The following is a 15,327-nucleotide window of genomic DNA, read 5'->3' as shown; positions in this document are numbered from 1 at the left end:
GGCCACCCTGCTCACCATTCCCCACCTCTGTGGTCCCTCTCATCCCTTTCCCATCATTTATCCCCCTAGACCTGGTTACGTCTGCTTTTAAGATGATATTTAATATATTTTTAATTCCATACTTAAAGTCTGAATGAAACATGACTTTGTGATAGAAACTAATTGCACTCAAAATGTAAAAATACAAAGGATAACTTGTTTCCAAGCACATCGATTAATCTTTGAATTTTTTCTTTTAAGAATCCTTGTTGTAGCATCACATTAAGGTACAAAATTGTCACGAGAAGTTCAAGAAGGCTCTCTGTGAGGTACAAACCGCAAGGATGGACAGAGAGCCATGCTGACTTATCAAAAGTAAGCAAAGGGACACCCACTCAATCAAAATAAAAATAAAAAACCTTCCAGATGCTATATAAGCATTTAAATGAGCCTGCATTTGCCAGTTGTCTGATATGTGTCACTTCATAAATCACTAAACGCACCGGACTGGGGTTGAGCTAGAGCAGTACAGGCTCATTGCAGTTATTCACCTTTGATGCTCCCTCTTATAGATTTTTTAGGGCGATTTGTGGTTAATGGTTCGAAGACTTCTACCTATGAGTCTCCCCTGCTGCAGATCCCTCTGTGAAATAATAAAATGATAATGTAAGGCAGAGAGGAGCTTTTAATTTGTAAACTGGGCTCCACTTCCTTCTCCGTGTGCCAGACACAGTAAAGGGAGAACCAACCAGTTCCATCTTCTACTTTGATCAGACACTTAATGCAGCTGGATTCCCAGCATATATTTTCTTAACTGGGAGGTAATGAAAAAGTTGCAGGTATTAGCACATAAAAGACTGAAGCACGGGGGGATGTGAGGGCTGTAAGCCGGTGACTGTGAATTAATGTGTTCAGTGAACATACTATGAATCATAAAAGCAGATGGAGCAGCAGGATGGATGTTTAACATATGTGGATGAGTGCTTTCAGCAGTCTGCGCTGCCACCGTGTGGCGAGTGAAGGTATAGATGAGAGCCCCAAAATGTGCCCAACGTTTCCTTCTTGAAATAAAAGTCTGCTTTACAAACCATCGGTCAAAGCTGGGTGAATATGAGAGTATTACAGGAAGGAGGAGAACTGCTCTATTGCCACCATTTCCACATGAAAGTCCATTTCCTTTCGGGAGTCTCAGAGAAGAAGAATGCTGTGGGGGGAGTGAGGCTGGAGTCGCTCTTATCACTGCCACCTCCTATAGGCAAATTTATAGAGACATTTCTCTGGCGTGCTCGGCCTAAACGTCAGATTTCTAATCCTGAGTAATCCTCAGTGAGAGGGTGAGGGAGGATGTATGAGACAGCTCGAGCTGTACCAGGAATGTTTCTGTGCATCAGCGCGAGGAAATCTGAGCGAGGATTCACGCTCATAAATCACCTTTTAATAAGCAGAGTGACGTTAGAGCAGCACGGGGATGGAGATGGAATCATCAGACTCATTTCAGCGTTGCTCATTTAAACCACATGGAAAAATGTTTCATAACATGACATTTTCATGGGAAACAGGATGATGGGCAGCTTGATGGGCCAGCTGCCAGCGTCTGTTCACAAATGTCTCAGTTACAGAAAACAGGGCTGGGATTACTCCCTCCTCCTTTTTCCTCGTGCAGGTTTTCTGAATGGGAGCTGGTATCATCAGCGGGATTTAGAGTGTAAACTGGGCTGTTACAGATCACAGCAGCATTTCAAAAGGAAACACAGATTATCATCATATGCTGTGCCATGTATGATGATAATAATTATAAAGTTTATCTGTGTAGCACTTATCAAAGCCAGTGATATAAAAAGCTGTACAAAGAGCAGATAACACACAATAAACTGAAATCATGAACCAGGAACTACATTTTAATTTTTATGACAGGTTATGAAGGACATCCTGGAGTGAAAACTGAAAAACAGTGTGAAAATTAACCACAATAAAAATAAAAACTAGGCACATTTAAATGAAGCAACATTTTGTATAAATTCACTTTAACAGAACAAAATTCAAAACTGAACTGGGTTGAACAATAAATAAATAAATAGACTAAAAGAATAAAAAATAAAAATCATTGAATGATGGTAAAATTTCTAAAAATGTTTGTCTTTAAGCTTCTTCAATTCAAACTAAGCTAAAATAAAATAATACACACACAAACAAGAACTAGAGACTGCTTTTTATCATCTGTTTCTATCTACTTCATCAGAACAGAATAGAATTGAAGGAGAAATAAAAATAACATTTGCAGAGATCTGGGGACCTTCTATAAACTTTGACTTTCTGTTAAATCCAAATATTTTACAGTCTTAATAATTTGTTCCTGTAAACCAAGCAGTGTTGGTTTACATATGTTTAGTATGAACAAAAATGGTTTTAGTTTCATGATGTTATACTAGGGTGACCGTATTTTGATTTCCAAAAAAGAGGACACTTGGCCCAGTCATGAAGAACTTTAAAAATACTGTTTGCTTAAAGAAAAATTTACCATATTTAAACGATGCCTTCTCTGTACAGTTAATGAATGGTGAAATAAAAAAAAAAAGTCATATAGGCTTTTACAAGTCAACAAGTGCAAAAAAAATAGGAGAGTTGCTCATCCTATGTTAGACTACATAAACAACCACTGAAATTAGATTTGTAATGATGGATAACAATTAGTGAATCCCTAACTAAAAATAAAATGAAATTAAAAAAAGAATCAACAAGTAAAAATATAGATTAAGCAGCCTACACAAAAAGTACAAACTTCAATGTATTACAACAAAGCGTTCTGCATGAAGTGAAACATCTCATTCTGTGAGAAATAAAACAGAATAACAGGATATTTAAAAAATGGTTGTTCGATTGTTTTGTTTTGTTGTTGATTGGGACTTTTAAAAAGTATATCGGTAAAGTTTCTATCGTTGGGGAAAATCGGAATTTTAAACTTGTGTCGCGGAACTGTTGTTGAGCTGTTTCATTCGGATGCATTTGACCGGTGCACGCAACATGGAGGACGGTGTGTAAACAGAAGCGATGGACGCGGCTTAAAGGTTCATTTTCAAAGAAACTCCGCTGCTCTCTGATCGCATGAAGCCGTGAAGGTGGAGGTGTTCGGGTAAGTAATATAAGGAAATGAATGGAGTCACTTTGGACGCTTTTATTCCCCCTGCCCCCCATTAAATATGATCAGAAAAGCTCGCAGAGAACAAGACGAGCCGCAGAATCTGCTCGGACGTTTTCTAATTTACTGTTTTATGAAACATGAAGAGTGAGTGACTGTGTTCCACACTTAAACTACAGAAGTGGAAGTGGGGAGGTTTTTTATGCTGCTGTAGTTCAGGGGGGACTGTACCTGTGCGAAACTGTCAGGTGACCTCCGCGTGTGCATCTCCTCTCAGGGTCTGACTGATCTGAAATCAGCGGGGTAACATGCTTCCTGTCCGGCAGCTCCTGCGGCTCCGGCCTGGGGTTGCTGTCAGCTGTGCCACTGGGCAGAGGATCCATAAACTGGCCTCGGTGCAGAAGGTCACATCACTTACCCCGAAGAAGTTGCGAAGTTTGCTGTACCCCTTCAGCGAGCTGGAGGCTTACCTGCACAGGTGCGTAAAACAGGGCTGGTTCTTAGTCATCAGTAGTGGAGATTTTGTGAACGTGAGCTGGCATCATCTGCTGGAGTTGCACTGATAACTGTGAAAGATAACATCATCAAGTTTATTTGTACAGCACCCATTACAACGAGTAGCACAAAATGCTTCACAGAAACATGTAAGACACAAAAAAATTAAACATTACGACAACTAAAACAGAAATTATGCCACTGTTCTCACAACTAATTTAATTTAAAATATTTATGTATGTCTAAGTTATGGAAAAATGTACAGATGAAACTAAATCTGTGTGAAAGTTTTCATGAATCAAAATGAAAACAAAGACAATCAAGGCAGCAATACATGTGAACTCACTTTAATTAAATAAAAATACCTGAATGTAAGACAATGATAAATAATAAAGCAATAAAAAGCACTCTGAGAGTGCAAGCCTCCAAAAATCGGAGGGTAACGTGTCAGTTCTTTACTTTAATTACACAAACATAATGTAGGTGTAGGTAATAGATAATGGGTACAAGCCTGTAAATAACTGCACATGAATAACTTTATCTTATTATATAATATTACACTGCAGCATATTTCTAACTAATGAGGCACCTCATTGGTATCATTTTGACAGACTTCATTTTTAGTAAGGTTTTTATTGTAAAAGATTTGGAGGAACTATTTTTACCGTTTAAAAAATATAAATGAGTTTGCCAGTGGCTTCTGTTTCAATCTGTAGCATGTAGCTGTTGATACAGACATTTTCTAATGAAATTGAACCATATTTGTATTTTCAGGTCTGTGGACCGGACACAGTTCCAGCTTTTTGATCCCACTTTGGAGGACATGATTGAGGCAGAGAAGCTCTTCCACTCTTCACCGTCTCATAAGATCGATTACTATATCTCTGCAGAAAGGATGGAGCACGCACCCGATCTCAAACAGCCAGAGGTCAGAGGACAGCATTGCTCAAAACATTGTACATAAATCATGGACATAACTTCTGGTGTTGGGAGTGCCGTAAACATGCATTCTTTCTAATGGCCAGCAGGAGGCAACTCCTCAGCTTTTAAAAAGAAGGTCGTGAGAGAATACGCCTACTCACTGAATCTGTGACCTCATAAAACACTTTTCTGATGAGACCATGGTCTTAGTTGCTAGTGACCTCCATCTCTTATATACAGTCTATGGCCTATATCTATATCGATCTACAAAGCTGGATAATGCCAATCTGTATATGTTACCATCGCCACAGTGAGACAGACAAGCTCAAAATCCATATCTTGATACTATCATGATACACTAACTTTCACAGACGCTCAGCTGACTCTTAACTGCTAAATAGAGTCTCTGAACTGGACCTCTGGACCACATTTGTGCTCTTGGAGCGTTTTGGAGCATTTTAATTCCATAGTTCTGACCAATAATATGGGTGTTGTGCACTTCATTTCACTAACAGACCATCCAAAAAGTCTGAGCTCCAGTTTTGGTGAGTGATTTTGTTTAGATGTTACTGAGCACTAATTAGCAGGTATCTGTGGATGCAGCATTAGCTGAAAACATAGCATTTGTTCCTCTTGTTTAAATATGACGCCACAGAAACAAGATATTGAGGACTGCAGTGCTGAGATCAACGGGAGTTCACAAATCAATCAGTGATGCCAGTTTAGCTGCGTCCATCATGAATTTCTTTAGCCTGTCATTAATAGTTAATGTAAGGTGATAATTACCCAACAGTACATTGCAGGTTTGTTTAATAGGTAAATACTTGATCAAAGTGGATTACAAAGGGAAGGGTTACGCATATTTCTGTTTGCTCTTAATGATATATTTAATGATAAAAGTGGGCTTTTTCCCCCCATGCATTTGTCATGACAACATGTCTTCTTTGAAACATGTTGATGCTTTGACTATAATTTTCCATTTCTTGTCACTACAATATAATTGTTTCCTTTCTGGTTTATAATTGCCATTTTTCTACTCTTACTGGGCACTCAAAGCACTTTCACAAAGTAAGCCACATTTACTGGACACAGCCTCTTTGCTAACAGAGTGAGGGTAGCAACATTTCTTGCTGGAAAAGGTTTGAGGTGGAAATTTTGACTCAAAGTGACAATGAAATCAGCTCAGAAGATGAGTCGGGTTGGATTACTCTTCCTTGCAGAAAAGTGACTCAAAACCACAACTGAATGATAAAGTAAATGTTGTAGGTATGAGCACAAACAACCATTTAAAAAAGGATTCTTGTGTAAAATATGATCACTTTACTCAGTTATTTCAGTGGTCATTTGAGGTTTAACACAAAACACTTGTGCAGAATAATTTCCCTGACTCTGGGTCAGGTAGAATGGCTGTAAAGAAAGAGAATGTGGACTTTAAGTAGCTTATTCGTCCCTCCTCAACCCTAAATGGATGAAAAATGTAACCTAATGTCTCTTCATCCTCATGAATAATGAAGCAGAACTGAACATGGCTAATAAATCATCAGATTTATAACCTCATGGAGAAGAACGTTAAGCTCTGGCAGCGAGTGTTAACAGGACAGAGAAGTTCCGTTACCACTCGGCCTTCTCCAGAAGGCGAAGCGTTCAAAGCTCGATGACAGTGTCCACCTGGCAGGTGTGCCACATGGCTAAATGGCGCTAAAGGTGATATGGTGGCAACTGGAGCAGGAAAAAGATTCCAGGATAAAAATCGCAGAACTGTAAATTACAGCACACAAATCTGCAGCTGACTTCCTGTTGGTGTTTTCCAGGTGTGTTTTATCGGCAGGAGCAACGTGGGCAAGTCGTCTCTCATCAAAGCTCTGTTTTCTCTCACCCCTGAGGTGGAAGTCCGAGTCTCTAAAACTGCAGTGAGTAACTCGTCACTCCAGCTCCACACACTGTTTCCCTTTAAAGTGGTGAACAAACACAAACCTCAGTTATTTCTTTTATAAAATGCTGTGTTTACATTCACACCTGATTGTTGCTGATTTTCTGTTGTTCTTTGGCCGCTCTGGCTGTGAAAATGACTTAAAATGATCTGCTCTATACTATTAGATGGCTTTTTTTTTTTAAATACTCTTAAAATTATGACCTTTTTTGGAAGTGGAAACTTCAAATTACACTTTGCATATTCAGTTTCTTTCTTACGGCGAGGGAGGAGATGTAAGAATTTCTGACCAACTCACTTAAACACAGACGAGGGTTAGCTTGTAGAAAAAAAATTTCTAAAAATAACATTTTTTTTATACCTGCATCTAAGAAATGGAGCAAATTCTGGGAACTACTTCAGGTGGTACACATGAGTATGCCTCACTCAGTTTAACGCCTATTTAAGCTGCAAATTTCCCATCATTCCCTCTGCCATGACATAACGGGAGGTGATGAGTTTGGACCTTGGACAGGAAACTCTAATCTGCCTCTATTATAAATCAGTCATCTCAAACATTAGTTATCTTACTGAAAATGTATTAAAAAGATACTGATGTATTTTCAGTACCCTGCTATCATCAAAAATACTTCTCAGTTTGACAAAACTGAGCATAAAAGTTAAAAACATAAATTTTGCACTATAGAAAGTGTTGGTAATATGATGTGCACATTTTAATTGAATTTGTGTTGGTGTGGGGACCATTCAGTGTGTGTTCTGTAAATGTGTTACATGTAGAAAATAATAAAAGTCACTGTTTTACAAAGAGATTGGCTCAGAAGATGCACATTTGCCACAGGGATAAAAATAAGATAGAAACTGGCAGATAGAAACTTCACAATAAAAAGGCCCTGAGGTCATTTCCACCCTCATGGTCATCATCATTTTTTTTTTTGTGGAGTTTGCATGCTCTCCCTGTGTTTGTGTTGGTTCTTTCCAGGTATTCCCGCTTCCTCCCACAGTCCAAAGACATGCAGTTAGTGAGCATTGGTTAATTGGTAACTCTAAACTTCCCATAGGTGTGAATGTTAGTGTAAAGGGTTGTCTGTCTCTATGTGTTAAGCCCTGCAACAGACTGGCGATCTGTTTAGGGTGTATATAAAACTGGGCATACACTGTGTGATTATTATTATTATTTTTATTTTATTTTTTTTGTCGTCAGTTGCGTTGTTTTGATCGTGATAATTTTGTGAAGCCACATCAAAAATCCTCAGATGAGTTTGCCAAAGTTCTACAAGTTCGCTTGTACCCAGATCACACACTGCACTGACATGCTACTCCATCTTTTCACTTCCATTTCTGTGTTTGCGTTATGAGGGTTGCAAACAATCGGCAAGAATCAGGATTTTTTCTGGTTATTTAAAACTTATCTGAAAATCAAAGTAAGAGTGGAAAAAATAACTAGACAAAAAATATCAATGGTTTTAATTTTACACATAATCAGCCTGATTATAGAGACTATGATGTCTACATGTTTGCATGTTTTCCCCATCTGGAACTTCTTACATGCTGCTCCTCCTTGTGATAAATAAAAAGACTGAAACTAATAAAAACTAAACATTGTAATTTAATGTTACAAAGTTGAAACACACTCACTGATGCTGCAATGACTGAGTTCATCAATATCTGGACATCATAAGCTTTGCCTGTGTCTTACCTTCAGGGTCACACAAAGAAGATGAACTTCTTCAGAGTGGGCAAAGCCTTCACCATCGTGGACATGCCAGGGTATGGACACAAGGCACCCAGAGATTTTGTGGATATGGTAGAGCCTTACCTCTACACACGGAAAAAGTAAGTGATGAAGAGCTGATGAAAGACTTGTTTGTGTTGTTTATTCATGATGTCTATGATGGAGCAATACTGAGGATTGCCTCTGACAGTTAGCCAAAGAAATCATGCTATGAAACTATCCTGAGGGGTTGAGGTAAGTAAGGAAAAGTTGTTTATTGCAGTGAAAAACCAGTTTGGCTAATGCTATCTGCTAATATAAGCCTGTTTAGTTTGCCTTGTAGTGATTGGTCATTGCTGTTGTGATGTTTTTGGCAACAAAGACATGTTCACAAAAATCAGCGCTTTTCTTTCCAAGCTCTTTAGAGTACTATGACCTGGATGACTGAGAACTTTCACAGACAATATATACAAAACTTAAAAGGTGGTTGACAACCAACATTTTAAAAAGGAAAATGTTTAACATTAGTAGTCTTAAGCTTTTAAATGCAGTCTCTTATATTAATTTGATCCTTCCCGCTTATTTAGGAGTTCCTAATAAGTATAAACTAACACTGAAACTAATAAAAACTAAATGGATGTTCACCAGGTCTCAGGTGACACATCTAGGTTTGCGGTGAGCTTAAATGTCACTCAGCGTTTGTGCTCCTGTCTTTCTGATGGTGAGCGACCGTGTCTTCCTGGTGCGAACCTGGTGTTCACTAAAAAACCTTGTGTAACATGTCTTCTTTCAGCCTCGTGAGGACCTTCCTGTTGGTCGATGGCAGCGTCGGTCTGCAGAAGGCTGACCTGATTGCCTTGGAGATGTGTGAGGAGACCCGATGTCCGTATGTGGTAGGACTCTGGCTTAATTTCAGTTTTGTAATCATCAGGATGATTTGGTGCGAAAAAAGGTTTTAAGATCTTGCGGTTTGTAGAACAAGTGAAGCCTGGTTAGTTGATTGAAAGTAACTAAATTTAATCAGCTTTCCATCCAACTTCATCCGAGGCCGGGTCGCAGGGGCAGCAGACTAAGCCAGCACACAATGCACCCGACCCCTATGGCGCCTCCTGCGGGAGGATGGGCCCATGTCTCCTCTTCGGGCTGTGCCCGGCCGGGCCCCTTAATCAGCTTTCATGTGGAATATTTTGTGGAGTAAATGGTAAATGGCCTGTATTTATATAGCGCTTTACTAGTCCCTAAGGACCCCAAAGCACTTTGCACATCCAGTCATCCACCCATACACACACACACATTCACACACTGGTGATGGCAAGATACATTGTAGCCACAGCCAACCTGGGGCGCACTGACAGAGGCGAGGCTGCCGGACACTGGCGCCACCGGGCCCTCTGACCACCACCAGTAGGCAACGGGTGAAGTGTCTTGCCCAAGGACACAACGACCGAGACTGTCCAGGCCGGGGCTCAAACCGGCAACCTTCCGATTACAAGGCGAACTCCCAACTCTTGAGCCACGATCAAGAGGGTCTCTTTGGGTTTGTGCTCTTTGGTGGAGTTGTTGAGCACTAACCAATCAATCAGCTTTATTCGCCACATGCAGGTTGCCCTGCAGTGGAATGGACCCGCCCCCGACCTTACACACACAACACAGACATCACATGGGGATACAGGTCGGAGATCGGTAACATTACAGAAAACCACTGAAATGTACACTACAATGGGAAAGTACAAGAGGAAAAAAAGAGACCTCTACTCATGCTGGACTCCTATGGGAGGACAGCATGAGAACAGGAAACAAAAAAACTCCTCTGCACAGAAATCACATTGGTTGAGCAAACACAGCAGCCATCCTGCCACTGCGCCACCACTCCAGCGTGGGTCCAGACCCGCCGTGTTCTCCAGGAGGAAACAAGCATCGAAGTGCCTCCCCCTCCGCCTTACATGTGGCTCATTCTTCTTCTCAGTCCTTCATCATTATGTCCACACTGAATTAATGCTGAACGTTCCCACTCAGCTATTTAAAAACTGGCCGTTAAAATGAAGCAGCCCCGCTCGCTGCGCACTCTGCGGTCAATTATTCATGCTCTGAGCTGATTAAACACTGCAACACATTAAGGCTGTGACAGCACAGTCGAAGACAGTTTCAAACTTAAAACTGATATTTCTGTGAAGTTGAAAAAGAAATGGGGAGTGTACACACTTTAAATATGATTACATGGAAGTAGTGGTTGCAAATGATCGGATTCTTTTAATGATTTACAAGGCAAAGGACAGACTTGTCAGTGAAGTTTATTGAGTGTCACATGGTAGTAGGTGGCAGGAGGTCTACGTTCTCTTGCCGATAGATTTTCTGTACAGCTTTTACAGTCAAGGCTGCACCCATTTTAGACTCACCGGGTTCCTCGTTCATTTCTTTGAACTGCAGGAGAACAACAACAAAGTGAATCCTTTAAAATGCTGATCAGGGAGTGCAGTGTTTTTAAGAGACCACCAGGTGTCAGAGCTAGTCTGCTTTGTTAGTTCAGGATGATAGAAGCAAGCATAAAGTGAAACATATCCTTGCTAAGGGAGGGTCCATGTAAGGTACCAGTATTTATATAGTGCTTTTCCAGTCTTACTGGGCACTCAATACAGTTTAGAATAAAAAACTATTCTAACCGTGCTTTCGTGCCATTCCAAGCACTGTAATTTGCCACTTTAAAAGTGCCGGTTAACCTAACGTGCATGCATTTGGCCTGTGTGAGGGTGTCTACATCCAAAGAAAAAAACCACAGGGACATTGGTCAGACTTCACTCCGAGACCACAAGCTGGATTTTAACCCAGGATCCTCTGGTTGAGAGGTGACAGTGCTAACACTTCTGCACTAGCTTAAAAGTTATCAGTGGATCAGGATCATCTGATTCATAACTTATTTATAACCTTGATCACAAAGAAAAGTTTGAAGCCTAATCTTAAAAGAAGAGAAATTAGAGACTGTTTCTGTGTCCTGAATCCAAACTGGGAGCTGGTTCCACAGCAGAGGGCCTTGTCTCCCATTTTAGTTTTAGAAACGATGTAAGTCAAGTAGGCCGACAGACTGAGATAAGTGGAATAATATGGCACAATTAAGTATTTAGAATATGATGGAGCCGGATTCTTCACAACTCTTAGCCCCGTTAGTATTCTTCTTGCAGTTTTGGATTTACTGAAGGCTTTTTGGGGGAGCCATGGGGACATCCTGTCTGTGCGCTTTTCTGAGAGTTGTACTTTATTGTTCAGATGGTGGTGACAAAGATCGACAAATGTGGGAGTGGCACTCTGCTGACAAATTTGCTGAACCTTCAGGATGTGGTAAAGACAGAGACGACGAGCTGCTTCCCTCAACCGTTTCTTATTAGGTAACTGTCTCACTTCCTCTCACAGACCAAGACTCACACAGTGGGTTTCTTAGTGATGAAAAAATATAAACAGAGCCCTCAATGAGTCTTCTTCCTTTGAAGCTTGAGTGATACTTCCTGGATTTCTATTGTTATATTAAACCTGACTCTGACACATATGTTTTCATTAATTATTGTTTTTGTTCAAACTCAGTGCCTGAAAGCTGATAGTTTTACAGTATAACAATACTTCACAGCATAATAAAATGTCTATATTTCTCCCTTTTTGTGTTCTTTGTGAAACAGCTCAATCCAGTTTGGGGGGATTTACCTGCTGAGATGCTTCATCGCTCATGTAACAGGCAGCATCAGGTTAAAGGAGACGTCACAGAGCTGAAAAGAGGCCGACTCGGTCTCGCTGAGAGGGGCAAACGGGCTTCTCTGCTACATTTCTTTAAAAACAACAACAACAACAACAACAACAACAAAACCTGATATCCAAAAAACTGCTTCAGAGGCTTTTATTTTCTAATAAAATGTGAAAGACTCTCTGGTTTGCTTATCTTCTTACTTTCTAGTTTGACAGACTGTCAAGTCCAGTTTCAGACACTTTACTGCTCTGAATTTGTGTTTTGTGTCTTTAGATTGGAACTATCAATATTAGGTTGAAAGAAATCTCAGTGCAACTGAGGAAAGCCACTGTTAGGCTTAATGAAAATAAACATATAGAGATGATGACAATTATTGCCATGGTTATGAAAACCAACTTCACATCATCTAACCAAGTCAGGAACACTATTTAGGAGGTAGTAGGATCACTGTCAAGTTTCCTTCATGATTGCTGTAAACTCTGTTTATTTCTAATGTACAAACCACTGGTTACGCTCAATAATGGGAAGGAGAATTTACTGAAAATTTACTGAGGATATCGCTAGTACTTATGTAATTATTAGGGCTGAAAAATGCTAAAAACAATAATTAAAAAACAAATTTGCACCCACACCTACTGAGGGTCTGCGTCTCAGAAAATGATCATAGTATAAGGGTAATATTCTGCATACAGCTTCATTAAATATACTGAAGCTGTATGCAGAATATCAGAATTCTCAGGGTCAGATTGGAGGCGATTATTTTTTGATGAAATTATTATTTTTTTTTTTTACATTTATTCTTACATGATGCTGCCAGATGTCTCATTACAATCCCACTTCTCTGTACTGCAAGTGTTTTTATTCAGTTTGTTTTTAAAAATTATGTTTTGTCTTATCCAGAGAGTGTTGTCTAATGAGGTTGGCATGTAGACGGATACAAAGGGCGAATGTTTGACGGTGGGACTTAGAGTTTCCATGCTGCACCTTGAATGGGCTTTTGCATGGGAAGGCTTTGGGTTGCGTAAGGACAGATGACCGTTTTGGTTAAATATTGAGTGAACGCCATGTCACAGTTGACTTTCCAGTATAAAACTATGACTAAGACAATGTCATAACTATAGCCAACAATTGTGAAATACTTCTACATATACAATGTTAATGTCAGGAATTCACTGTTAATTCAAACATAATAAAAAAGGAACCTTATATAACGAGTTGAATGCATTATAATGAATTCTATCCTTCACAGAACTTGGCTAAACTTTAATATAGCAAGTAAGTGATTATACAACACCATAAAACAGTGAGACTGGCAGCCATTAAGATAATCCTGGACATAAAAATTTTAAAGGTTTTCCAGTTTAAGCATAGGCCTAACCTCAGGCCTGTTTTTTCTGTTGATTAAAAAAAATAAAAACCTCTTAACTAAAAATAAAAATCTACATGGTTGAAAAAAGAAAACTCATGATGCCTTGATCTCTGTTATACCCTCTTACATTTACCTTTATTTTACCAGGACGTTCCACTGAGATTGAAATCTCTTTTACAAGGCTTGGCAGCTTTGCAAATTTAGATCGTTGGGGTTTAAAATGTCTAAATTTATTGCTGTGTTTCTATTCCTGAAGGTTTTTATCTGTTCCTACTTTTACTCTGACACAGTGAGAAAAGGTGCAAGAACAGACCAATAACTGTTGAACATGTGAATAAAATTTGTTATATTGTTAAAAAAAAATCTAAAAGAATCAAACCTTCTCTCCTAATATCACCCCATTAGAGACCCCCCCTTGTTCTAAAGAAATTATTCAATGACTCATCTTCTAGCTGCTGATGTGATCTTGTCCTTTGGAAAACATACGTCTGAATTTAGAGAGAAGTGTTGCAAAAGCTCATCAAAATAACTTAAAAGAGTTATCCTATGCTCACAACATGTTGCTGAAGTACTGATTACAAGGAGCTGTTTAAGAATGGGAATCATATCAGAGTCCGCAATCTGTTTTCATCAGAAAGCTGAAACTAATGAACTAATTTTGACAAAGATCAGAATGACAATTGCTCAGACTGGTTTGATTTGTATCCACAAGGCCACATGTAAAAATAATAATTAAAAAAAAATACAAATCTTCAGTTTTTAAATGCTGAAATCATAATATGACTGAAAAATTAATAACTATTACAGACAGACTGAACTATTTATTCCCCTTCTTTTTGAGAAAATAGATTATCATTCATTATAATGTGGGAATAGCCCATTGTTCCATTTCATTACGCAAGTTTGTACTCTGATAAAATCGAAACAGTAGTTTCGTCTAATTTGTTTTATGTAACATTTCTAAGATTAAATCAATTCTTTACAGTTAAACCAGTTAAAGTATCACAATAACACAATAACCGTGGGCCAAGGATTGAACTCTGTTTAAAGTAATTAAACAGAGAGGAAGACAGAAGTTCTTTTCTATCATGTGTTTGTTCTAAAAATCCAACAGTCCCAACACAGCACAGAAGTTTTTCTGAACCACACACCTACTACACAATCGAGCTCTGATCCAGTGTTACAAAACTGCTTTAAGCTTCATGAACAAATAAACAACTAACTTACAAAAAGCAAAACAACAACCAATACCCAGAAAGTTGGTTGTGTTCATCTGGACGTAGCATTTTCAGTGGGAGAAACACCGCCTCTCTGTGGCTTTCAAACCCCAAAACATGTTGCGTTAGAAATTGGCCCACCCCAAGGATCCGGTCCCCTGGCACATACAGAATAATATAGTGTGCACTGTTAAGTGCCAGGAGGCTTGCCATGATTTATACATTAGGGAAACCAAACAACCTCTGGCTAAACAGATAGCACAACACATCAGGGTAGGTCTCTGCAGTCTATTTACACCTACAGGCCAGTAGCCACTTTTTCAATGATGAGGATGTACACATCAGGACAGGGAGGAACGCTGGTTTGAGCAATATCTAAAGAATTGGGGAATGGCTGCAATCACAGCATTGTAAGATGGTAAAAGATGTACCATTAGGCCCCCTCCTTAATTCAGAGATGGTCTTTTCCCTTTTCATGTAAATGGTGCTAAAATCCATTTATCATTGGCCATTGACCAAAGGTTGTTGATCAATGGTCATGTCAGTTTGCATATTAATGATCAAGAAAGTGACCTCACAGTCCATTATTTACGGAAATCTGCTGTCTGCTGAGACATCACCTGGATGAGTAACAAAACGTTTCCTCCACTGAAAACACTACGGCCACATGAACAGAATCAACTTTTTGGAAATTCCTTATCTGGATGACTGAGACAACAACAAAATACTTTTGACTGGGAGGTTGAAGATGGCACAACTTGGTACAAATCCGTAAATCCATAAACTTTTCACAGGAACTACTATGCAAAAGACCAGGGCCATAAACTCAACGCAAACTC

At 39.3% G+C, this 15,327-nt stretch overlaps 1 protein-coding gene across 1 annotated transcript; it reads left to right on the top strand.

Moving 5' to 3' along the window:
- The first annotated feature begins 2,959 nt into the window (after positions 1–2,959).
- On the top strand, positions 2,960–12,080 carry gtpbp8 (GTP binding protein 8). The gene is made up of 8 exons (XM_026145631.1): positions 2,960–3,109; positions 3,393–3,593; positions 4,385–4,538; positions 6,343–6,441; positions 8,164–8,294; positions 8,966–9,065; positions 11,434–11,552; positions 11,838–12,080. Exons 2-8 carry the CDS (start codon positions 3,424–3,426, stop codon positions 11,926–11,928), a joined length of 864 nt encoding a protein of 287 aa, XP_026001416.1. The 5' UTR covers positions 2,960–3,109; positions 3,393–3,423; the 3' UTR covers positions 11,929–12,080.
- The last annotated feature ends 3,247 nt before the right edge of the window (positions 12,081–15,327 follow it).

The sequence above is a fragment of the Astatotilapia calliptera genome, chromosome 16 (assembly GCF_900246225.1).
Source record: "Astatotilapia calliptera chromosome 16, fAstCal1.2, whole genome shotgun sequence".
Taxonomy (NCBI): domain Eukaryota; kingdom Metazoa; phylum Chordata; class Actinopteri; order Cichliformes; family Cichlidae; genus Astatotilapia; species Astatotilapia calliptera.
This window is presented reverse-complemented; position numbering and strand designations above follow the sequence as displayed.